This window comes from Ursus americanus, chromosome 8 (genome assembly GCF_024610735.1).
Source record: "Ursus americanus isolate L20-20 chromosome 8, mUrsAme1.1.p, whole genome shotgun sequence".
Classification (NCBI taxonomy): Eukaryota; Metazoa; Chordata; class Mammalia; order Carnivora; family Ursidae; genus Ursus; species Ursus americanus.
In genome coordinates this window covers 30,327,537-30,353,997 of record NC_142134.1, presented here as the reverse complement: position 1 = coordinate 30,353,997, position 26,461 = coordinate 30,327,537, and the positions used below count along the sequence as shown (strand labels likewise).

The following is a 26,461-nucleotide window of genomic DNA, read 5'->3' as shown; positions in this document are numbered from 1 at the left end:
AAAGGTTTTTTAATCTAAGTGAATATTTCCATATACATATATATATATACACATATATATATTTAAGTGTCACAGATTAGTGAGAGTAAGCTGCTTGCACAAGGCCACTCGAATGACATTCACTAATGTCACATTGACCAAATCAAGGTAAATAGCCAAGACCAGAGTCAGCATGAGAGATGACGACATATGGGAATGCATTACAGGGAAAGAAGAAAAATCATAATAAAAAGGAACTTTAAAAATGTAAAGAGAGTAGATATAAAGAAGACACTTAAGGGGCACCTAGGTGGCTCAGCCAGTTGAGCAACCGACTCCTGTTTTCAGCTCAGCGCATGGTCTCAGGGTCTTGAAATGGAGCCCTGCATAGGTCTCAAGGAGGGAGCCTACTTGAGATTCTTTCCCTCTCCCGCCTCCTCTCCTTCTGCCCCTCCCCGGCTCACAGGTGGTCTCTCTCTATCTCTCTCGAATAAATAAATTTAAAAAAAAGGCACTTAAAAGCAAGTTACTAGAACTCTAAGAAAATACCTTTGACAACTTAAAGATGGATAAAGTTATATTATCTATCTATCTATCTATCTATCTATCTATCTATCTATCATCTATCATCTATCTATCTATTATCTATCATCTATCTATCATCTATCTATATCTATCTATCTATCTATCTATCATCTATCATCTATCTATCATCTATCTATATCTATCTATCATCTATCTATCTATCTATCATCTATCTATCATCTATCTATCTATCTATCTATCTATCTATCTATCTATCTCTATCTATCTATCTATCATCTATCTATCTATCTATATCTATCTATCTATCTATCTATCTATCTATCTATCTATCGTCTATCATCTATCTATCATCTATCTATATCTATCTATCTATCTATCTATCTATCTATCTATCTATCTATCATCTATCATCTATGTAACATTAACCAAAATTGACAGAAGTCAAAAAAGGGAGCTTCTAAATTTCAGGAAGTATATATATTGCCAAACACTCTCCTGTCATAAATTCCCCAGCTCAAGATATTTTACAGAAAATTATAACAAGCCCATAGCTAACATCATCCATAATGGTTAAACATTGAAAGCTTTTACTCTAAGATCAGAAACCACAAGGATGCCAACGCTCTCAGCATTCCTATTCAATATAGTATTGCAAGTCTTAGTAAAAGCAGTCAGGAAAAGGAAATAAAAGACATCTGAATTAGAGAAGAAGTAGTAAAATTTTCTCTGCTTGAAGATGACATCATTTTATATGTAGAAAATTTTAAAGCCTCCACCAAAAATCTGTTAGAACCAAAAAATGAATTTAGTAAAGATGCAGGATACAAAATCAACATGCAGAAATGAGTTGTCTTTATAGTGGTAATATTAATTTAAAAATTATTTTTATCCTATTTACAAACTGCACCAAAAATAATAAAATACTTAGGAATAAATTTAAGCATTAAAGTGAAAGATCTGTACATGGAAAACTTTATTATTTTTTAATTTTTCTTCCTGTATAGTTAACATATAGTGTTATATGAGTTTCAGGTGTACAATATAGTGATTGAACAATTCTATACCTTACTCAGTGCTCAGGATGTTAAGTGTACTTTTAATTCCCTTTACTTGTTACATGCATCCCCCTCCCCCCAGCACCTCCCCTCCAGTAACCACCAGTTAGCTCTCTATAGTTAAAATTCTCTTTTTTCTTTTGTCACTTTTTTCTTCCTTTCATTGTTTTGTTTTTTCAATTCTACATGTAAGTGAAATCATATGGTATTTGTCCTCTGACTAACTTATTTCACTTAGCATAACACCTTCTAGATCCATCCAGAGTGTTGCAAATGGCAAGATTTCATTCTTTTTCATGGCTGCATAGCATGCCATTATATGTGTATATATACCATATATATATATATATATATATATATATATATATATATATATATGTGTGTGTGTGTGTGTGTGTGTGTGCATATATATACCACATCTTCTTTATCCATTCATTTATTAATGGACGCTTGGGTTTCTTCCATCATTTGCTATTGTACGTAATGCTTCAATAAACATACGGGTGCATATATTTTTTTGAATTAGTGTTTTCACATTCTTTGAGTAAATACCCAGTAGTGGAACTACAGGATCATATGGTAATTCTACTTTTAATTTTTTGAGAGACTTCCATACTGTTTTCCACAGTGGTTATGCCAGTTTGCATTATCATTAAGAGTGCGTGAGAGTTCCTTTTTGTCCACATCCCTGTCAACACTTTTTCCTTGTGGTTTTGATTTTGGCCATTCTGACAGGTGTGAAAGCATACCTCACCTCACCTGGTTTCGATTTTCATTTCTTTGATGATGAATGATGTTGAGCATCTTTTCAGATGTCTGTTGACCATCTGTATGTCTTCTGTGGAGAAATGTCTATTCATGCCTTCTGCCCATTTTTCAATTGAATTATTTGTTTTTGGAGTGTTTAGTTTTATAAGTTCTTCCTATATTTTGGATATGTAACTACTATATATATTTATCCTATGGATTGGATATATGGATATATTTCCATATATGTGCGTACTGGATATCTATATATATGGACGGATATTTGGATACTAACCCTTTATTGGATATATCTTTTGCAAATACCTTCTCTCATTGAGTAGGTTGTCTTTAGTTTTGTTAATTGCTTCCTTCGCTGTGCAGAAGCTTTTTATTTTGATGTTGTCCCAATAGTTTATTTTTGCTTTTGTTTCCCTTGCCTTAGGAGACATATATAGAAAAATGTTGCTATTACTAATGTCAGAGAAATTACTACCTGTGCTCTCCTGTAGGATTTTTATGGTTTCAGGTCTCACATTTGGACCTTCAATCATACATGGAAAACTTTAAAACATTGATGAACGGAATTGAAGTAGACACAAATAAAGGGAAAGAGATCTTGTGTTCGGGATCATGCAAATTAATATTGTTAAAATATCCACACTACCCAAAGCAATCTATAGATTCAGTGTAATCCCTATTAAGATTCCAATGGCATTTTTTACAGAAATAGAAAAAACGATCCTAAAATTTGTAGGGAACCACAAAAGCTCATAAATAGCCAAAGCAAGCCCAAGAAAAAAGATCAAAGCTGGAGGCCTCACACTTTCTGATTTTAAACAGTCTTTACAAGGTACAGTAATTAAAATAATATGATACTGACATAAAAACAGACAGGTAGATCAATAGATCAGAATTGAGAGCTCAGAAATAAACTTATGCATATATGGTGTACTAACATTTGCCAGGAAACCAAGAATACTCAATAGAGAAAAGATAGACTCTTCAATAAATGAACTAGGAAAACTGGATATTCTTATGCCAAAGAATGAAATTGGATCCCTATCCTACTCCACTCACAAAAATGAACTCAAAATGGTAAAGACAAATATAAGACCTGAAACCATAAAACTCCTAGAAGAAAACAAAGATCAAAGCAGCTTGATATTGGTCTTGGCAATGATTTTATGGCTATGACACCCCAACCACAAAACACAAGGGCAAAAATAAACATGGTACCACATCAAACACAAAAGCTTCTGCACAGCAAAAGAAACAAAGTGAAAAGTAATCCTACAGATTGAGAGAAAACATTTGCAAACCACATATCTGATAAAGGGGTAATAATCAAAATATGTAAGAGACTCCCAACAGAAGACCCAAAAAAATCCAATTAAAAATGGGAAGAGGACCCAAAGAGATATTTTTCCAAAGAATACATAAAAATGATCAAGAGATTCACAAGAAGGTTCCTAGTTTTGGGTCTCAGGAGACTCAGCTCTGTGAATTATATCCTGTGAATTCCTCTGTCATGTGGCTTCTGGTTGGATTCAGTTGGTGGTGGAAGAGAGCAATTATATTTTCTTGCATTTCCCTTCCTGGCTTGGGACCTTGTCTTAGGTAACTGTTCTGTCCTTCCGTTACTACATCTCTTGCCATTGGTTTCTTCCTCCACAGTTCCTGTTTTCCCCAGCCTCTGAGAACATTACGCTTTCCTTTATATCTTAGCCTAATGGGTTCGTAATGGCCTATACTGTTGTTATTATCGGGCTTTCACCATTCCTTTCAGTTCCCTTCATGCCTTTCAGATATTTGCTAAGTATTCTTTTCATTAAAATGTCCTTGTTTGCAATGAGATACCACCTCACACCAGTCAGAACGGCTGAAATTAAGAAATCAGGAAACAACAGATGTTGGTGAGGATGTGGAGAAAGGGGAACCCTCCTATACTGTTGGTGAGAAAGCAATCTGGTGCACCACTCTGGAAAACAGTATGAAGGTTCCTCAGAAAGTTGAAAACAGAGGTACCCTATGACCTAGCAATTTTATACTAGGTATTTACCCCAAAGATACAAATGTACTGATCTGAAGGGGCTCCTGTGCCCCAATGTTTATAGCAGCTATCTGTACAATAGCCAAACTATGGAAAGAACCCAGATGTCGGGGCACCTGGGTGGCGCAGGCGTTAAGCGTCTGCCTTCGGCTCAGGGCGTGATCCCGGCGTTCTGGGATCGAGCCCCATGTCAGGCTCTTCCGCTGGGAGCCTGCTTCTTCCTCTCCCCCTCCCCCTGCTTGTGTTCCCTCTCTCGCTGGCTGTCTCTCTCTGTCAAATAAATAAATAAAATCTTTAAAAAAAAAAAAAAAAAGAACCCAGATGTCCATCGACAGATGAATGGATAAAAAAGATATATGTAATGGAATGTTATGCAGCCATCAAAAATGAAATCTTGCCATTTACACTGATGTGGATGGAACTAGAGGGTATTATGCTAAGCAAAATAAGTCAATCAGAGAAAGACAATTATCATATGATCTCACTGATATGTGGAGTTTAAGAAACAAGGCAGAGGATCATAGAGGAAGAGAGGAAAAAATGAAATAAATGAAGTCAGAGTGGGAGACAAACCATAAGAGAGTCTATCATAGGAAACAAACTGAGGGTTGCGAGGGGTGAGGGGTAGAGGGATGGGGTAACTAGATGATGGACATTGGGGAAGGTATGTGTTGTAATGAGCACTGGGTATTACATAAGACTGATGAATCACAGATACGTACCCCTGAAACAAGTAATGCATTGTATGTTAATTAATTATATTTAAATTTAAAAAGTAAAAAAAAATTAAGGTGTTTGAAACACCTTAGGTGACTTTTGTTATCTGTATGGAAAAGGAGTGATTGAATCTGATTAAAAAATGGGCAGAAGATCTGAATAAGCATTTCTCCAAAGAAGCCATACAGATGGCCAACATGTATATGAAGAGATTCTCAGCATAACTAATCATCAGGGAAATGCAAATCAAAACCACAGTGAGACGTTACCTCACACTTGTTAGAGTGGCCACTATAAAAGAAGAACAAGAAGAACAAGAAGCAGCAGCAGCAGCAGAATTGGCGACTTAGTGGAGACATTGGAATCCTCGCGCACTGTTGTAATATAAATGTAAGTAATGTAATACATAGGAAAAGGAAAAGGATACTATTGAAAATAGTATGGAGATTCCTCAAAAAATTAAAGATTGATTTTTAATATAATACAGCGATTCCTTTTCTGGATGTTTATCCAAAAGAATTGAAATCACTCTCTCAAAGAGATATCTGTATTCCCATGTTCATTGTAGGATTATTCACAATAGCCCAGATGTGGAAGCACCTTAAATGTCTATCCACAGATGGATGGATAAAGAAATGTCATAAATGCAGAAAGTGGAATATTATTCAGCATTAAAAAAGACAGAAAGCCTGTCATATGCTACAACATGGAAGAAACTTAAGGACACAATGCTAAGTGAAATAAGTCAGACATAGAAGGGAAAATACTGCATGATTCCACATATAATGAGATGTCTAAAGGAATCAAACTCATTGAAGTAGAAGGCAGAGTGGTGGATGCCAGAGGCTGGAGGGATAGGTCAGTGGGAGTTGCTTTTCAAGAAGTATAACATTTCAGTTATGCAAGATGAACAAGTTGAAGAGATCTGTTGTACAATACTGGGCTTGTAGTTAATAACACTGTACTGTGTACTTAAAATTTTGTTAAGAGGGTAGATCTCATGTGTTATTTTTGTTTACCTCCTCCGGCCCCAAAAAAGAAAAGAAAATCGAAGGGTATTTGCCATGCCTGTAGCAGATAGCAATGGTAGCTAAACTTTTGACAAATTCCAAAAAGAGAATCCTAGGATTTTGAAGCCAAAGGATGACCTAGTTTCTTGGTATCTCTCCTCCATTACTGAGCTCTGGCTGAGACTGAATACTTAATGATAGGCACCAAGTGACTATGATACTTGTGGGGGTCTATGCTGTGGTAACAACAAAAACATGACAGAACATTAGCAGCAACATTCTGCAATTAAATGGATATAGTGTATGTGAGAACAGATCAGAGCAATTGCAGAAATACAGATAAATTCTCTCTGCAGGTGGTTTAGACTCCCATGGAACCTACCAATGTTTTTAAATAAATCCCCACCTTCAGACTCAAAGGGGATTTCCAAATGGAAAGAGGGAAAACATTCTCATACATCCCAATTTATGTATGAGTACACATGATATTCTCACAGCAGCAGGAAGTAGCCATTGTTACAGCTCCACTCAAGGGTGTGTCTGAATGGTAGTGGTGGAGCAAAATCCTTCAATGGGTAAAATACCAAGCAATACATCTAGGTGACTCTGTTTTTATGAAGAAAAGAAGTGGTCTGCTTTACGGGTCTATAGATTCACAGGCAAAGACTAATGGATTGACTGGTTTGTTAAAGATTTGGGAACAGTTAGAGGGGCGTTTAAAGGTAAGAAGGGTTGAGGTAGAAGTATGTGAATAAAGCTCTTGGAGCTTGCATGGAGGGTGAAGCTGCTCATATTCTGTGGAAATTCCCTCCGGAATCCATGTGCTACTGACAACCGTCTCAATGATAAGGTGGTTTGGGGGAGCTTGGGTGGCTCAGTCAGTTAGGCATCTGCTTTAGGCTCAGGTCATGGTGTCGGGGTCCTGGGATGGAGCCGCGTGTCGGGCTCCCTGCTCAGCGGAGAGTGTGCTTCTCCCTCTCCCTCTATTGCTCCCACTGCTTGTGCATGTGCTCTCGCTCTCCAAAAAATAAATACAGTCTTTAAAAAAGATAATAAGGTGGTTTGATTGAGCAGTCCTGTGAAGGTTGGTGTCTTTTTCCATACCCTCCAGAACTGGATCTTAAAGCTCATGCACAAAGGAGCAGTGGAGACTGGGGTGGAAACTATATATCAATGCACAGAGTTGGGGTTAATGTAGAGCATGAAATCAGCCATAATACCTGGCTTGCTAGCATGTAACACGGAGGCTGCTGGGGGCAATGGAAGGTTTTGGAGAATGCGGAGGCCTGCGTGACCTCTCTGCCATTGGAATGCCTCCCAGAGTTGCCTTCCCTGAAGCTTTCTTAGCCCAAGCAGCTGCCCTGTGATCTAAGAGATGTCTGCATTTTCCCCGAGACTATGTTTAACAGAGCTCCTAGAACATGCAGATTAGCATATCGTATCTTTCCTGTAAACAGGTCCTCCTAGTTTTAGGAAGACCTCTCGTCACACATCATGAGCTTGAGAAAGAGTAATAAGGATTTGTGATTATCCTGAAGGACCAATAAAAGCGGGAGCAAAGAAGAGCAAAGGATCTTTGTCTCTGAGCGTTGACCCCCTTGCTTTCTCCTGTCTTTCACAGCAAAGCTTGGAGTCATCTTTCATGCATCGGTACAGGGAGCGCTGGCCATTCCCCGCAGCAGAGCATGGACTTCACGTCACCAAGGCTCATTTGGCTACTGCGCTGTTGCATTCTCAATTTGTTACTAGCAGGGATCTCCCCCCCTCCTCTTCCCAATATGGGGAACTCCCAAGGGTTCTAGCTAGCCAAAAAGTAGAAAAATTGCATTGGTCACCTTCCATCCTAGAGGATGTACCATTTTTTCTTCATAGAAGTACTTATAATTTCCTAATAACAGATTTTCCCCTCACCTTCTCTGTAGTATTTCTGCCAGATCACAAACTGTGCACATGCAAGCTTAGTAAAAATGTTGGTGTTGATATCAAGATTGTGCAAGACAAGGAAACATATTTACAATGAAGGAAATGCAACAGTCTAATATTGATGGAATTTGCTGATTTTTAGCAAATTCTCCCTTAGCTAATGAGAGCTTTTCAGGGTTTTAGCTGGGAGACAATAACCTATCTATTTTAGGTGCTGTCTTAAAGGATGCAGTGTATGCTTCAGACCATAACCTCATGTATATGCCTTTTGTATTTTAGTTTGAATCCTTGGGTTCAGATCTCAAGGGGTTGAAAGTGGGAATGAGTCCCCGAACAAGCATGCCTACTATTTCCCTTAGACAAGTTTGTTTTTCATTATTACAGCTTGGAGTCATGTGGTTTGGAGGTTGAGTTTCTCAGGGGAGGAATGATTCCACCCAGGGATATAGCCATGCCTTACTTAGAGAGTAACTGAATTATTTTAAGCTTGATAATTATGAGCTCCTCTGCTTCAGAATTCAGTCAGAGAAGGTATTACTCTCTCAGCTGTGGTCATGGGTTCAGACACCAAAGATAAATTGGGCTGCTGACATTTATTTGGAGTGCATGAAGTTTTAGATCTTTCTATCAGGTAAATAATCCTAACCAGAGGAGATGCTGCCAGAAGATAAGGTGAACATGAAACGTTTATGAACAAAATCAGTAAAAGTATTAAGTGCAGCCTCCGGAATAGCTCCTAGGTCTGAGGAGATAGGGGCTCTGTAACAGTGCTCTGGCTCATGGGACTTGGTCAGCGTATTAAGGATGAGGGTTTCTTCATCTGAGCCGTTTTGCAAATGACTCCTAAGGAAAGTCCATTCTCACTGTGTATATATGTATGTGTGTATTATTTTTATTTGTTTATTATTTGTTTGTTTATTATCCAAATATATGCTGCAGTTAGAGTGACTAATGCAGTTGGCATCACCCAGGAATTTTTGCCAGCTGCCTTCTGGTGTTATTCAGGCAAAGGAAGAAACCTGCAGATAATCAGCAGGAGGGGAGAAAAGGAGGTGAGCAGGGACTATCTCTGTGCAGAAACAAATCTCTGTGTTGTGGGTAGCCAGTCTCAGAAACCAAATGGGTGCCTGAGCTTGGGTGGTGCTCAGCACCATGAATGCCTAGCCCCCCTCTCACTGGATCTTAAGCCATTTGCTGTATTCCAATAGCAGAAAATAAACGAGGCATGGAGCAAACACAAACAGCTCTTCTCAGGACATAAACAAATTGTAATAGTCAAAACACATCAACATGAATCACCTTTTAAAAATGCTAACATTTACATTTTTAGTCTTCACAAAATATTTAAGAATTTATTTGCATTTTTGGTAAGGTACATATTCAAAAAGAAATACATATTCCCATATCATATATCATGCAGTTATTTCTAAATTGGAAATAATTTTCAATACGCCACGTTAAAATGAATATGGATTTCAAAATTTTCAGTAAGCCAACATGTCATTTATAATCTTAATTATCCATGAAATACTGAAATTAAAACTTGAATTAAAATATATTATTAAGTTTATTGGGGTAAAGAAAATGCAGTCTTTGTTAAATTAATGCAGAGCTGACTCTAATATGAATTTTAATTGGTGCTTTCCATGATAAATATTTACTAAAACTTACCCTTAGTCAAGCAGATCTGCTAAAATCTTAAATCCTTGGCATAATACTTAACTGATAAGTTTAAATTCGTAAAAGATACAGACTGAAAAATAATGGAATGATGTTACATTCCAAGTAAATATTTGTTTTTGCTAAAAAACTACACCTTTCATTATAAACTCTCACTATAGATTATAGGCATTAGTGATTTTTCAATATCATGACATTCAACTTTAATGTTGTCAATGTACTGTTAATTAAAAATTTCATAAAATTTTTATATTTTCTTAATTATTTCATCTATAAATGATCTGGTCACCTTTGACATACTGCTGACATTATCTGTCCTTGAGAAAAAAAAGAAAAAACAACTCAATTTCTTTTGTTTGAGTGCAGTCCCCAGACCCTTGCATTAAAACGCACACAAGAGTGCTAGTTGTTTGCAGACAGGAACACAAACTATACTTATCTACGTATTGAATGGGAATTTGTAGACCTTCCTAGTAGGGTGCACTGTAATAGCTACTATCAATTTAGGCTCTGACCCCAGTGACTTTGAACAAGCAGAAGGGCTTATGTTTTATGAAAAAAGAAATCATTACTCTTCTTACAGCATACTAATTTATGGTGGTTCCTTGATTTGTATATTCTAGGGGAACTTGTGAATTTTATTCTTCTATATTCCCTACATCCATCACATTCAACTCACATTTTGTGTGCTCCTCAGGATTCAGCACGTTGTTAGTCAGCATATTCTTAAGGTTAAGCATAATGAAAAATAATGATATTTTGAATAGAAGATACATGAAATTATTAGTGTCCCTGTGTCAGGAAAATGAGAAGAAGAGGGTAAAGGCACCTGGGAAAACACAAAAGAAGACTGGGACATGTTCACTAGTAAATGATCATATTCAATACTAGGCTTTATCTCTAGGCTAAGGTAGAGGAATGGGAATTTTGAAAACAGGATGGCGATAATCTGTTTTCATTAAGGTCACCGGGGCTAGAATGAACAGGATTGCCCATTAAGGCCTTTGCCAAACTTGGAAAGATCTATTCCCTCTTTTTCTTCTTTCCTGTTTTACCAAATTTTCGACAAGAAAACAAACAACATTTTGTGACCAAGAATATAGCAGTTGCCACACAGGCCAGCAGGAACCCAATCACATCCAGAGAGTGGTACTGGAACCAGGTGAGGTTGTGAGCAGCTGGCCGCAGATGCTTGGCTCCTTTGTGGCGCATGACAAACTCAATCCAGAAGACTGCCCGATCCAGGGGCTTTACAGGCTGGTCATGGTGAATCCTCGATAACCTTGTAGCATTCTCTTTATAACTGGTAGACAAAAATAGAGAAATTAGAGAGTTTTTGTTTTCGTTACAGGTAATATGTGATACATGTTATATGTTATGTAAGCCAAAGGCTATAGATACATTGAGAAAAAGTTCATTCTTGCTGAGACATGAACTTTGCTGGTTGCACAGCATCTTAAGAATTGTGAAGGGAGGATGTAGAAGAAATATATTCTTAATAGAATGTGGTGAAATGCAGACATAAAAAATGGAATAAGTTTGCTGCAACTCTATGGTCTCATTTTAACAAGGAGGAATTTTGATATTGTGCATAGTTTCCAGGATTGTTCCAAAATCAAGACTGTGAATAACCTAATATTATGCAGAAATATTCATAAGAAGGTCCATAAGCATGGTCTTTAATCTCCGGCTACTTTATGCTCACAGACAAGAAGCTGATAATTGACATTAGTAAACCATTTCTGCAGTGTCTAAGATCTTGGCACTGTGATAATTCCTCCGTTGCACACACTGTGTCTTTGTGATGCAAAGGACAGTGCCTATATTGGCAATATCAAGATTGGCAAAGACACTAGGGTAATTTTGGAAATGGCAAGGATATGGAGTTTGCATTTTTAAGATAAATAGAAATATCTTGCTAGAATTAGAGCCCCCAATCCACGAGGCATATATGGAGTTAACTCTAATCTCTCAGACAGTAATGGGTATAGGTATGTATTTGAAAGGCAGGTTTTATCTTCAGTTGACATTTCTTAGTAGAGGAGCCAGAATTTGGATATTTCCTTTTGGTTTTGTGTTATAAATGAGTTCCAACTTGGAGACATGAAGATGCTGGAAGGTAAGTGATTTGTGAAGAGATTTCCTGGTGTGAGTTAGACATTGCTGGAATTGGAGAAGAAGCAACGTGATCATCATTCACCAGTGAACATGGTATGCTAGCTCCTGTAGGACGGGATAATTTACTTGTGTTCTTTCTTGTGTGCAGTGAGAAAGCATAGTCGTACTCTTTCAATAGGATTGACAAATAGGTAGGGTTAAAGCAGTAATTTCACGTGGTTCCTCCTAAAACATTTCAGGTAAACTGTAGGGGCAATAAAAGCCTGTCTTTCCAAATCATATTTTTGTTCAACATTTTCTCCATTCATAGATAGAGATTTAAAATCTGAAATACATATATACTGGACAGATAATCATGTAGTAGTGAATCCAAATAAAAATAAAGTATGTTTTCCTATAACTGAGACAAGAAAGCCCTATGCTCATATTTAAAATGATTATTTAACATTTTATTGTAGTCTAATGTTATATGAGTGTTCTCTTAAAATATTATAAGTAATTAAAATTACTATGGTTTATGTATTTAAGTGTAATCTTTTGTGTTCCTTAATTCCCTTAAGAAGTAATAAATGGCACAGAAATATATCTATATATACACTCTATAGTAAACTCTATTGTTCCCAGATGATTTCTGAGTTAGAATTAAGTTTACAGTTAATGTTAAGATATTTTAAAATAAATAATTTTAGGTATTTTCTTGGAAATTCCTGAGTACTTATGTTTCTGTCCTTTGCATCAATAGTTTTCAAATCAACAGTAAAATTTAATGGCATTCCATGAAATAAGGTAGAGTTCTAAAAAATTACGGAATTTACTCTTGCTTAGGAAAATGAACCAAATCATCAGCAGTAACAGCCCAGTCATAGTCCGATGCATCAGACATCAAGATCATCATTTATGAGAAACAGAAGATCATCGTCAGCCTAGCTGAAGCTCTTAACACCAGCTCCAGCTCCTGAATTGATGATATCTATAATATTTTGAAAATTATGACATAAACATGCATCTTAATAATAGTCATTTGATTGGAATGTGTGTGAGGGGGGAAATGGACCAGTAGCACTGACTTCTTAGGTTCAATTCAAGGCAAACATTCCCTTTTGGAGAGCAATACATTGACCCCCTTTGTCTAAAAAACCCTGCAACTAAGGCTTAGAATAGATGGTTTTATATAGACTAGTTCCACCAAAAAAAAACTGCACAAAATTGCCTTTGAGTTCACCTTCTCATCTACCTCCTGAATTTCAGATTTCAGTAATACAAAAGGAATGTTTTAGCTATCCTTTGAGTTTTGCCTCTGAATCAAAATTATTGATTCTGAGATAACCGGAAAGCAAATTTAAATATAAGACACGTATACAAATTCAGAGTAAATACTGAGAAAGCTAGATGAAAACTATGCCTTGATACCAACTTTTACAATATAGAGGGGGAACCATAAAAATGATGGACTTGGAATGTAATTGGGCATAATACATAGTTCAAAAAAGAGGAGAGTTGAAGTAAAATAAGAATGCAAGGGTTATGAATAAAAGATAAAAAATAGGTTATCAAACAAAAAGTGGTGATAAAGGGTATGTAGGAAATCTGTTGAAATAAATTGGCAACAAAATACCTCTTAAAGGATTAATAATGAAATTAGAAACTGTAATTTTCTAAAGACAAATAAGTAAATTTACTAATTTATGGATTGAGGAAATCCCAGCGAATTAAGAAAAGTAGAAAATGATTAAGACATTAAGAAAATGGTAGAGAAGGAAAACCAAAATATTTTAACATAGAGAATGCTGAAATTTGATGTCCCTGAAATAGAGATAAAAAAGGAACTAACAAACATTGTAATAAATAACAAAAAAATAATTTCTGAGAAGCAAAACAAATTTTATTCTAGATTAACAGTATTGAAAGGACATACTATAGCCCAGGGGAAAATGTAGAAAATAATTTATCAAGATAATTAGGTTTCTGAATTTTTTTTTAAAATATTTTTTCCAGACTGAAAAAGAAGCAAACAAAAATGATCAGACAGGCCTCAAATTCTTGTAGAAGGATTTAAAGCCAGAAGACCATGAGTCATATTTCCACAATTCTGAAGAAAAGAGAGAGCTAAAAAGCTTATATTCAGAGAGGTGAGATATCATTCTTCTATCAAGGCAATCAGCAAATATTGCTAAACATGATCTCAGGAATTTAATATCCATGAGTCTTATTGAAAGAAAATTTCACCTAATATATTCTGGTAAGAATGAATCTAAAATCTTTTGGAATAAAGACTCTCAGAATTAATGGCAAATATGGATTGGTTTAAGATACAGGAAAAGGCTTAATTTGAGGAAAATAAGAGGCATAACTATTGACAAATTAAAATCTTAAGTAATGCCTATTAGAGAGGAGATTATTTCTATTTTTTTGAGAGTTCAGCTGTTGCTAAAATCAAAAATACATAAAAATGGACGCTTAAAGCTGTATCCATATATTAATTCTTAAACTTGATGAGATTTTTCAGAGAAAAAGAAAGATATAATGATATATACCTAAAGTTAAATATAGTCTATAGATTCGTTGCAATTAATCTTTAGCTAAGTCAGATGAAATTCAAAATTTTGTTTAAAAATTCACACATAGTAATAGCCAGTATTTATAAAATTAGTACCTCCTGAGTATCTCTCCTCTCTGTGTATATGCATATACTGTGGTATATAGTCTGTGTTAATGATGGCTATTTTTGAATGATGCAGTGAATTATCACTTCCAATTTTGTACTTACTGAATGGCTATAATATTTAAATAGGCATATATAAGTGGGTCTATACGAACAAGCAGATTGTTCAAAAAATGTCTGAGAACTTATGCAATCGTTAAAATGATTGATTTTGAAAAAAAGGATTGATAAAATATTTGAAGTAATAGTATTTATTTCCCCATTTCAGCAAATGAGTTCAATGACTGGGAAATGAAATAATAAAGTGGTTTTCCTATTGGTCGTTATAGTTGTTATTTGAAAACCAATCCGTTAACAAAGTCATGAGACATTGAACATTTCCAAGTATGCTGGGTAACATAATCAACCGTAAACCTTTAAAAACAGTAGTACTTACGAAGGTTCATTAATGACTGTTCTCAAGGCAGTGAGCAGATCTTCACTGGTCATTGTGTTTATGTTCACCTCCACAGCCGCCCCTTTGGCCTTCATGTGAGCGATGTTATCAGGTTGGTCAGCAAACATAGGAACTCCCACCATAGGAACCCCATGATAAATAGCTTCATAGATTCCATTGGTTCCACCATGAGTGATAAAAGCTTTTGTTTTGGGATGACCTAGTTTGGGAATTGGGTGAGGATTTCATTATAATGTAACAGAATTTTAGAGAGAGAGAGGGAAAAAATTACAGAGTAACTCAATGAAGAAAGCATTTTGTACAAAAGCTGAGAGCACATGGGCTATTGCTATCTCAGAAAACTATGATCCCAGGAAAGGAGGAGGAATGCAATCCCTCTGCATCGTCTGGAAGGACTTTACTGAGAAGGAAAGACCAGAACTGAGACTGAAACTTAAAGAGTGATTAAATGCTCTTTTGTGAATCAAAGAAAGCATTGACTTTATAAAATTAACTACAAATACTCTATTTCTGCTTAAAACTGCAAGTAAAATGTGAGGGTTTTTTTTGCTTTATTTTTTAAATTTTATTTTAAATTCCAGTATAGTTACCATACGGTGTTATATTAGTTTCAGGTGTGCACTACAGTGATTCAGCACTTCCAGACATCACCTAGTGCTCCTCACAAGGGCACTCCCTAATCCCCATTGCCTATTTTATCCATCCCCCCATGCATCTCCCCTCTGGTGACCATCAGTTAAGAGTCTGTTTCTTAATTTGTCTCCCTCTCTCTTTTATTTTTCCTTGGCTCTTTTCTTCTTTTGTTGTTGTTCTGTAAATTCCTCATATTACTGAAACATAGGGTATTTTTCTTTCTCTGATTTTTTCTCTTAGTATTATACTTTCCAGCTCTTTTCATGTTCTTGCATATGGCATGATTTTAATCCCTTTGATGGTTGAATAATATTCCACTTTTTATATATACCACTTCTTCTTTATCCATTCATCAATCAATGGACACTTGAGCTGCTTCCATATCTTGGCTATTATAAATAATACTGCTATAAGTATAGGGGTGCATGGATACCTTTGAATTAGTGTTTTTGTATTCTTTGGGTAAATACCCAGTGGTGTGATTACTGGATTGTGGGGTAGTTTTAGTTTTTACTTTTTGAGGAACCTCCATACTGTTTTCAGAGTGGCTGCACCAGTTTTCACTCCTACCAACAATGCAAGAGAGTTCCTTTTTCTCCACGTCCTCTCCAACATTTGTTGGTTTTTGTGTTTTTGATTTTAGCCTAAAATGTGACATTTTTAACTATTACATATTTATTGAATTATTTACTGCTAAACAGTTACTTTACTTGTCCATTATTCAGCTGTACAGTTTTTCTTTCCCTCAGTCTTACCAAGAAGATCATTCTGGGGTATCCAATCATAGAGCTGAGTATTGGCTCCTAATGTAGCTGGTTTCTTTCCTTTGTATCTCCATAAAACCTGTCGAAGACAGTGCTTTAATTTTGCAAGTAAAAACACACAGTGAAGGCATCTTAATGCTGTGGAATTACTTATAAATCATGTGGCCCACCACTACTTTATGTGATAGTGAGAGAAGTAGACATAAGGGGTAGTTTGCAAACACGGAGATATAGTAAGACTGTTTACATCAACACTGTCAAAAAGGGCTTGAACTAATAGTCTATTCAATATAGTTTTATCGTGTTTATATTTATCACTTAAAAGTTTTGAGGTATGAGATTATAAGTAAAGATATATATAAAAGACTAGTTGAAGCAACCAGAGCATGTGGGTTTAAAAAGCATTAAAATAAACACAAATACTGTGTAAATTTACTGTCTTAAGGCCATCCTAACTCTCATGTTTCAAATGCAATTTTTCCAAAAATATAACTAGGTTTAAATTTTTGTTGTCTGGTTGTTGAATGATTGTCTTTCCTTCCTCCCTCTCTCCTTCCCTCCACCCCTCTCTCTTTTCTCCCTTCCTTCCTCCCTCCCTCCCTTCCTTCCTTCCTTCCTTCCTTCCATCCTTCCTTCCTTCCTTCCTCTGCTTTCTTTCTTTCTTTCTTTCTTCTTTCTTTCTTTCTTTCTTTCTTTCTTTCTTTCTTTCTTTCTTCTTTCTTTCTCTCTTTTTCTGTAGTTTTTGAGGGAGGAAGAGCTGGAGGTCTGCTTTACTTCATTTTTTAATGAAGTATCTTGTTTGGATGCTAACCTTTTGTTACATACTTTATGCAGGTGGGAGGAGCTCTGTAAGTTCAGATTAAATATTAGTAGGTGGCAACCTTATTTTTTAAAGTGTTTATTTATTCAACAATTCCATATCTCACCCACTGATCATCATGACAAGTGCACTCCTTAATCCCCATCACCTGTTTAACCCATGCCTCCACCCACCTCCCCTCTGATAACCAACAGTTTGTTCTCTATAATTACGAGTCTATTTCTTGGTTTCTCTCTCTCTCTCTTTTTCCCCATATTCATTTGTTTTGTTTCTTAAATTCCACATATGAATGAAATTATACGATATTTGTGTTTCTTTGACTTATTTTGCTTAGCATTATACTCTCTAGCTCCACTCATGTCTTTCCAAATGGCTAGATTACATTCTTTTTTATGGCTGAAAAAATATTCTATTGTGTATGTATACCACATCTTTTTTTTTTCAAATTTTTATTTACATTTTAGTTAATTAGCATATAGTGCAACATTGGTTTCAGGGTAGAATTTAGTGATTCATCACTTACATAATACCTTATCTTCTTTATCCATTCATCTGTCCATGGACACTTGAGTTGCTTCCATACTTTGGCTATTGTAAAGCTGCTATAAACATCAGGGTGCATGTATCCCTTTGCATTAGTGGTTTTGCATTCTTGGGTAAATACCCAGTAGTATGATTACTGGATCATAGGGAAGTTCTATTTTTAACTTTTTGAGGAACCTCTATACTGTTTTCCACAGTGGCTGCATGAGTTTGGGTTCCCAACAGTGCAAGAGAGTTCCCTTTTCTCCACATCCTCGGGTGGCAAGCTTTTTAACAAAAAAGTTTAGAAATAAAAATTCAGAGATTTGACAGGCCTAATAAGTATGCTCACCTTTATGGAGTTGTATATTTTTAACTAATATGCCAATATGAAGAGTTCTAGGGTATTTCATAAATAGGACTATAGAAAGACTAGAAATCTAGAACTATAATGACAACAAAATTTAAGTTAACTGAATATCATAAATCAGAAAATATATATTGTTTGATAATAATAGGATTTTTAACTCTTTTTACTGAAGAAATTTCAGTATAGAAAGATAGGCTTCTACTTCTAAACCAACTAGATCTTGATACAGTGTCAATAAGACCTAGAAATATAAAGTATATCCCTGAACATAATTCCTATCTACTCTAGTATAGCATCTCTCTTTTCCTGGACCTTGGAGCTAACACACTTGAGAATTTGGGGAGTAGTCAATGCAGGTCATAAGATTTCAAAGAGTAAAAAGGTATTGGGATCTTAACATTTCCATCTCTATTTCACTGAAGATAAATGATTGTATAAAAAGATGGAGTTCCATAATAATGCAAAGGCTTACTAAGCAAATGATTAAATGTGCCTCAATATAGCATTTTAATGTTTTAAGAAGTTTTTACTTGAAGGTGGTACTAATTACGCTCAGTGTTTTGGCTTTGATCTGGGAAAAGTGCTGTTAGTCACACTTTCTCTCCAATTGACCAAGTAGCTATTCACCACGACGCAAGGTTGTACTGACCTTCTGTGGAATCTGGGCTAGGGCTGAGGCAATGAGATTGGCTTTTTCATCTGTGAGGTTTTTGACCATTGATCCCAGAGAAAACACCACAACACCATCTTCACCTGAACTTTGGACAAATTCTTCCATTTCCTACAGCAATAAAATTCTATTACAAACACGCGGGATAGCAGGGGGTAAAAAGTTTACCTGTTCTTCTAAATAGGCCGCGTCAGGAGAAGTGTCAGAGACGTTAGACTGGTTCTATCTTCTGCCACAGAGAACCATCTAGTTCTTTAAGAGGAAATATGTTCCTGAAAACTATGGCTCAAATATATAATGAGTGATTACAAATAAAGGCATAGAGCCAGACCATTATAGAAAGTGAATAGGCCAGAGACAGCTCTTCCCATGGTTCATGGAACACTTACCCTCAAGGCTTCATTTTATGAACCAACAGAGATGTTTGCAAACTCAAAAATATTCCTTGTAAGGAAGCCCAAAACATGTCAGTTTTCATCCAATTAATTATTAATAAATCAGTCTAACTCTCTGTTAGGCATTCAGGATATTTTTCTCATGTTAATACTTTTCCTGATTAATGGGGCTAAAAATGAATTTCTTTTTAGAATTGAGATCTATAGTAATACATTTTAAAACTAAACTACTGCTATTTTTTTTAATCACAATAACATTTATGAGACATTGCTTCCCTACCTTCCCACAAGTAGCTGGCATGCCTTGATTTGAACCTTAGGACAGTGATAAATATAAACTTCTCTACGAATAAAATGCTGTGGGTCACCACTTACAGTTGTGCAAGTCGGGCACTGCTAAGTCTGGGACCGGGGTCTTTTGCATTCTAATCTATGTGAATGTCAGCTTCTAGAGATGTGTCATACATTCCCTGTGCAATTATTTGTGGCTTCCCTGCAATATCTCTCACTGTATTTATTACATTTCTCAATTGTATTTATTTATTTATTTATTTATTTATTTATTTATCAATATATTTCTCAATTTCAGGCTAGGAAAATTACTAGGGAAATGATCATGCCGTAGATGAAGTGGACTACTCTTCTGGCTAAGATAATGTTAAGAGAATATCTCTGAAGTCCCAGAAATTGGTATTTTGCCATTTTGATTCATCTCCCTAGAGACAGTGATGGAATAAACACACACACACACACACACAAACACACACACGTATATGAACACTTACTGATCTAGCAGTTGGATTTGGATTCTTGATTTGGCTGTCTTTCATTGCTTTTTTTCTGTGTATACAGTGACTGGCATCATTTTTTCATCAGAGATATAAGCTGTGATAGGTGTTCATATGGCCCAAATGTGTGTATTAATAATTGGGTTTGGAATGGAATAATTTCCCTCCTCTTGTAAAAAAGTCCGAGTTGTTTTGCGAAATTGTGTATGTGAAAAGGGAGGACGGGAGGATGAATATAATAGTGTGGCACACGGTATTATCTACTGAGCCAAGGAATATGTCCTGTCTCTTTCTGTACCTTCGTTTAGAGATTGGTTCATTATTTGCTATAATAACACTCAATAGAGCTTACCTGTAGCTATAACTTGACTGGTAAGAAAAGCATATTCAGAATCCTAAAATAAAATTGAAACTTAAATGTGTATCTTACCCTAAATAGAAATCAAGAACTCTCCTGAGAACACTATTTAACCTGCAATCTTCTACGGAGATTATGCTCACTTACCTCAACCCAAGCAATGGGTGTGTGTCTCCTCAATCCCTTGATAATGGTAGTTATTGATAAAGAAGGTTAAATACAATATTTTTTTATCCTTTTTATCTATTATTCTCTTTTATTTCTCAATGTTGTCTTCTTTCAACATTTTTGGCTGTCCACATTTATTTGTTGGTGACTTTGGAATGTGGTATCCTTTTCAGAAATTTTAGAAAACCCAGACACTGTGATCTTAAAGAAAGAATTCAGGGTTTGGGTCTCTTAGTTCTATGACTTATTTATTTTGATGACTCCTAATCTGTTTCTAATGCTCTTTGTTAAAACCTAGACCTTGTATTACCCATAGGATTACTAGAAACATTCACCTGAAAATTTCTTTGGCTCCTTAAAGTGAATAGGTCCAAAACTGAATTCATCATTGTCATCTCAAAAAAGTTCTTCCATGAATTATTTTTTTTCTCGGTAAAGATCACTATTTTCCAAGAAGTGCTACCTGATTCCATGTCTTCTGTAAACACCTACTTCTTCTTACTGACAAAACTCTGGAATCTAGCTGAGAGTTCTCATGAAAGCATCTTTATCACTCAAGCAATCATAGTAACTGTCCCAATTCATAGCTCCACCAGGTTTGTTAGGAAGACTATAGTAATCTCCTGAGTAATTTCCTAGGCCCTAGCTTCCTGTGGCTTCAATCAGTACCCAAACTGTAGACACACTGATATTTTAACATGCCATTTGAATCACTTCTTTCCTTAGCCAAAATATCACAGTGAAGTCCAGAAAAGGTAATATCAGTCATAAGAGACCCCTATGATTTGTAAAATAGATTTGGAGTAGCAAACAACATATCTTTGTTATTGAGGCAGTACACTGTAAAGAAAAATCAGCATTGTATCATAAGGTACAAAAGAAACCCTCCACTGTAATAGACCTACCTTAGGTAATGGTTTGGCAGGTTTACAATGCAAGCCTCCTACAAACTCAAAATTAGGTAAGTATGGACGAGGAAATTCAAAATCCCAATACGTCCGGATTAGCCAAATTTCTGCTTTTCCCATAATCTCACACAATGTAGTGGGTCTTCCTGGAGAAAATGAAAAAAGTTGTGTGAAGCTTATTAGTATATATGTTTGTTGGGATACAATTTACACTAATTTACCAACAAGCTATTAAGGAAAAAATAAATCTATGTCTCCTAGATTCTTTATCACATCTAGATGTTAAAAGGAAGGGGAAATTAAAATGATAAGGAGGGAAGAGACAGATAAGGAAGGAAGAAAGGAGAGAGGGAGGAAGGGAGGAAGGAAAGAAGAGAGAGAGGGAAGAATAGAGGCCAAGGAGGGAGAGAGAGAGGGAGGGAGGGAAGAAAATGGAAGTAAGAAAGAGAAGAAGGATGAGAGGTGAGAAAGAGGGAGGATGAGAAGATATTTGGGTAGAGAAAGTAATTTGTAACTGTAGTTTCACAAAAAAAAATTTTAATAAAAATTGTTGCCACAACTCCATTTACTGATGAATTTAGTACTCATTGTTTCTCTCCAATTAAATGACAGATGATAGATTAGCCCCATTGTATCAACACCAAATTCCTTCTCAATGGTTTTCTAACTTCTAATTAGGAATGTATGTCTACCTTCCAGCTTGTTACAGTCTCCGGTTCACTCATAATGTTAAGGAATCTCACCAGCATTTATTTACTTTATCTTTCTGAATCAAATCCCATCACTTTCCACCACAATTGATTTGCCACTAGTTTCTTAGTTGAGATGCCCTGAATAATTCATACCCAATACAACCCCCTTTGCAGTGTGGAATATACATGTACATACCACTAATATCACAGTTATTTTAGTGTTACCTTTAAATGATGTTTTTTTGAAAGGGAGAGTCTAAGTATTAATTTTGGAAGATTTGTAGAGGGGAAGAATGAGTATTTGCAAGTGACCAAGTCAAACATAGTTAGACACAGAAAACATGGAACATTGCATCAAGAACTGGGGATGTACTGTATGGTGACTAATATAACAAAACATATTATTTAAAAAAAAAGAAAACATGTTTTGCATGTAAATAAATAAAAGCTCATATGACAATTCTCCTTTCTTAGCGATTACAATCAAAATTGGTGGTCATATACAACACAGACTCAACAGCCTCTTTTTAGAGTCATTGCTTTGTAGTGTTTGAATTTACGTTTGAGGTTGTATAGTCAAACGCCTTAATCTGATAATGAAGAAGAATTTCTCAAGGATGCTCACCTTGAAATTGCCAGAGATTGGATAAAAACACCACTTCACAGCTTCCATGTCAAATATTTATGTACTTTAGAGGTCTTGTTCCATGCGTGTCATGTCCTGTCTTGATTCCAACTCCTTAGGTGAAATTATAGTGTATAGCTCATAGAACACATTTCGAGAAATACCTAACTTACAGAATTTACTAAAATTCTATATTTGAAGCAGTGATGTAGTTACAAATACGAAGTCAATGAAAAGTAAAGAAAATAGAATTGAACAAAAGTATGCAAATGTTGGCAAATAATTTCATAAGACATTTTAAATGTTATATTGGGAATTATAAATAAAAAATACAGAATTAAAATTTACCACCAATCCTTTTCCTGTAATTATATAATTCACACAAACCATATTATGAACACTGTGGAGAATTATATAAATGAACTATTAAATTTGAGTTACCATGTAAATACTGTTAATGTTTTAGTATATTGTTATAAACCTACATGATGAGTCTACCGAGGTGACTTAATTTCAAAGAGCTCTTAGAGTTAGCCTGCATTGATAGCAAAATGCCTTACAGTAGGCAAGATAGATAGGAGGGCATTTCAGTGGAGGACAGTTACCAGTCTCTCAGAGGAAAGTCGTGTTAGCTAGGTTGGTATCTAGAGAAACTCTTCAAGGCTAAGGTTATTAGATTCTTTTTGAAGACATGTGAGGAAATTAACATGTATAAGTTATGGGTCACTGTTAAAAAATTAACACTTTACTTTTTCAGAGCAGTTTTATGATCACAGTAAAATTGAGGGAAAGCTGAGATTTTTCATATACCCTTGCCTTCACACATGCATAGACTCTCCATTATTAAAATCCCCAAACATAGTGGTACGTTTGTTAGAATTAATGAACTTATATTGGCACATTATATCATCTGAAGTCCATAGTTTACATTATAGTTAACATTATAGTTAAATTCTGTGAGTTCGGACAAATGTAGCATGATATCTAGGCATCGTTCTGGTATCATACAGAGTATTTTCACTGCCCTAGAATTCCTCTCTGTTTTGCCCATTCATCTCTCTTCCCTCCGTATTCCTGGAAAACGCTGCTATTTTGTTGTCTTCACAGTTTTCCCTTTTTCACAATGTCATACAGTTGGATTTATACAGTCTGTAGCCTTTTCAGATGGCATTCTTTCCCTTAGTAATATGCATTTAAGGTTTCTCAAAGTCTTTTTATGGTGTGAGAGCTCATTTATTTTTAGCACTGAATAATGTTTCATTGTCTAGATCTACCAGTTTGTCCATTCACCTCCCAACAGACATCTTGGTTGCTTCCAAGTTTGGGCAAACATGAATAAAGCTGCCCTAAATATCCGTGGGCTCATTTTTGTGTCGACATAAGTTTTCAGCTCATTTGGGTAAAGACCAAGGACTATGATAGTATGGTAAGAGTATGCTTAGTTTTTAGAAACCATCAATATGCCTTCCAAAGTGTCTGTACCATTTTGTATTCTCATTAGCAATAAATGAGAGTTCTTGTTCCACAACTAGCCAGCATTTAGTATTTGTCACTATTCTGCTTTTTGTGCATTCTAACAAATGTGTAGTGCTATCTCATTATTTCAATTTGCATTTCCCTCATGGCACATGAGATGGAGCGTTGTTTTACACACTTGTTTGACAGCTGTCTATCTTCAGCTGATGAGGTGTCTGTCTTTGCCCCATTCTTAATTGTGTTATATGTTTTCTTATTGAGTTTTAAGATCATATATATAGTGGGGGTCAGAGGGAGAGAGAGAGAGAGAGAGAGAGAGAGAATCTTCGGCAGGTTCCATGCCCATTATGGAGCCCGACACGGGGCTCAATCTCACAACTCTGATATCATGACTTGAGCTGAAATCAAGAGTTGGATGCTTAACCAACTGAGCCACTCAGGCACGCCTAAAAATATTTTTAGGTAACAGCCTTTTATCAGGTGCACCTATTGCCAATATGTCCTGTCAAACAGTGTCTTATCTTTTAATTCTCTTAACATTGTCTTTTACTAAGCAGAAGTTTTAATTTTAGTGAAGTCCAGCATATTCATAATTTCTATTTTGTACCTTTGGTGCTGTATATAAAAAGTCATTGCTATACCCAAGATCATCCAGTTTTTTTCCTAGGTTATATTCTAGGAGTTTTATAGTTTTGCCTTTTACCTTTAGATCTATGATTCATTTTTAGTTAAATTTTGTCAAGGGTGTAAAGTCTGTACCTAGATTCTTTTTTGCATAGGGATGTCCAGTTTCTTGAAAAGACTATCCATTGTACTACTTTTGTTTCCTTATCAAAGACCCATTGACTACCTTGTGGGGGTCTATTTCTGGCCTCTGTTATCATTTATTTCCTTTTCTTGTCTCATTTCCTTAGCTAGAAATTTCAGTATTATGTTGAGAAGGTCTGGAGAGAGATGACATCTTGCCTTATATCTAATCTTGGAAAAAAACTTTCAGTGCCCCATTATTAAAGATGATTTTACCTATAGGTTTTTTGTTTTGTTTTGTTCTGTTTTTCTAGCTGTATTTGTTTTGTTTTGTTTTGTTTTGTTTTTCTAACTGTGGATATTTATCAAGTTAAAGAAGGTCCTTTCTATTCCTAATTTACTGAGAGTTTTAAACATGAATGGGTTTTGGATTTTGTCAAATACTTTGCATCTATTAATATGCTCCTGTGACTTTTTTTTTTAGCCTCTTGATGTGATGGATGACATTAATTGATTTTATTTTATAGGAACAGTAATTTCATTTATTTACTGTTTAAGAGTTGTAAGTTATAGTAGGACTTAGCCTCTCACAAGACTGGACATCGATCATCTCTTTGTAAAAGAGGTTCTTTTTCCCAAACATTCCGTCCAAAGGATGAATGGTCTGTTTGCACCCAGTGCCATCCAAATGTTCAAGTCAAAAATATTTATACATTTCATATACAATTGTATATATGTGTATATACATATATATATATATGTATATACACACACATTTTTTTTTCCCCTAAATAAGTGACATATGCTCGGAGCTGCCTGGCTGACATAATGACAAATTTATGCATCAGCAACATTCTGAAACAGTAGTTAAAACTCAAAACAGCCATGAGCTCTCAGTTCTGTGTGTAGAATTACTGCTGGCAGTGGCAAACAGAGGTCTTCTTGCAGTTTTAGGTCGATTATGGGCTATTGGCCTCCTTCCACCAGCAGCAAGATATTTTCATAAAAATAACCCATCTGAGGGAAATCTAAGTAGTAAGATCAATTAAAAATCAACATTTTTGAATGTTGAAGCAGTCTTGCATATCTAGGATAAATCCTACTTGATGGTAGTATATAATTATTTTTAAATACATTGTTGGATTCAATTTGCTAACATTTTGTTAAGGATTTTTGGATTTATGATTATGAGAAATGTAGGTCTATAATTTCCTTTATTGTAATGTCTTTGTCTGGTTTTGATATTTGGGTAATACTGGCCCCATAGAATGAGTTAAGAAGTATTTCCTCTTCTTCTGTCTTCTAAATGTGATTGTAGAAAATCAGTATAATTTCATTATTAAATATTTGGTAGAATTTGCCAACAAACATATGTGGGACCAGTGCTTTCTGTTTTGGGGGTAATTATTAATTCAATTTAATAGATCTAGACCTATCTAGATTGTCTACTTCTTCTTGTATGAGATTCGGCAGATTATGTCTTTCAAGGAATTGCATTGTTCAAGGAATTTGTGGCATTTGTTTGTTATCCTTTTTAATGTCCATAGCATCTGCAGTGAGGCATCTTCTTTTATTTCTGAT

At 35.5% G+C, this 26,461-nt stretch overlaps 1 protein-coding gene across 5 annotated transcripts in view; it reads right to left on the bottom strand.

Moving 5' to 3' along the window:
- Positions 1–9,312: 9,312 nt before the first annotated feature.
- Positions 9,313–26,461, bottom strand: part of UGT2A1 (UDP glucuronosyltransferase family 2 member A1 complex locus) — a 55,904-nt gene continuing 38,755 nt past the window's right edge. For 3 of the 5 annotated variants that reach the window (XM_045789057.2, XM_045789084.2, XM_045789075.2), the window contains 5 exons: positions 21,338–21,486; positions 18,703–18,834; positions 16,333–16,420; positions 14,924–15,143; positions 9,313–11,010 (listed from right to left, as the gene is read on the bottom strand). In XM_045789057.2, coding sequence (XP_045645013.1) covers positions 10,731–11,010; positions 14,924–15,143; positions 16,333–16,420; positions 18,703–18,834; positions 21,338–21,486 — 869 coding nt within the window. In that variant the 3' untranslated portion in view covers positions 9,313–10,730. The remainder of the gene's footprint in view (positions 11,011–14,923; positions 15,144–16,332; positions 16,421–18,702; positions 18,835–21,337; positions 21,487–26,461) is intronic. The other 2 variants (XM_045789066.2, XM_045789049.2) reach the window with 1 other exon arrangement.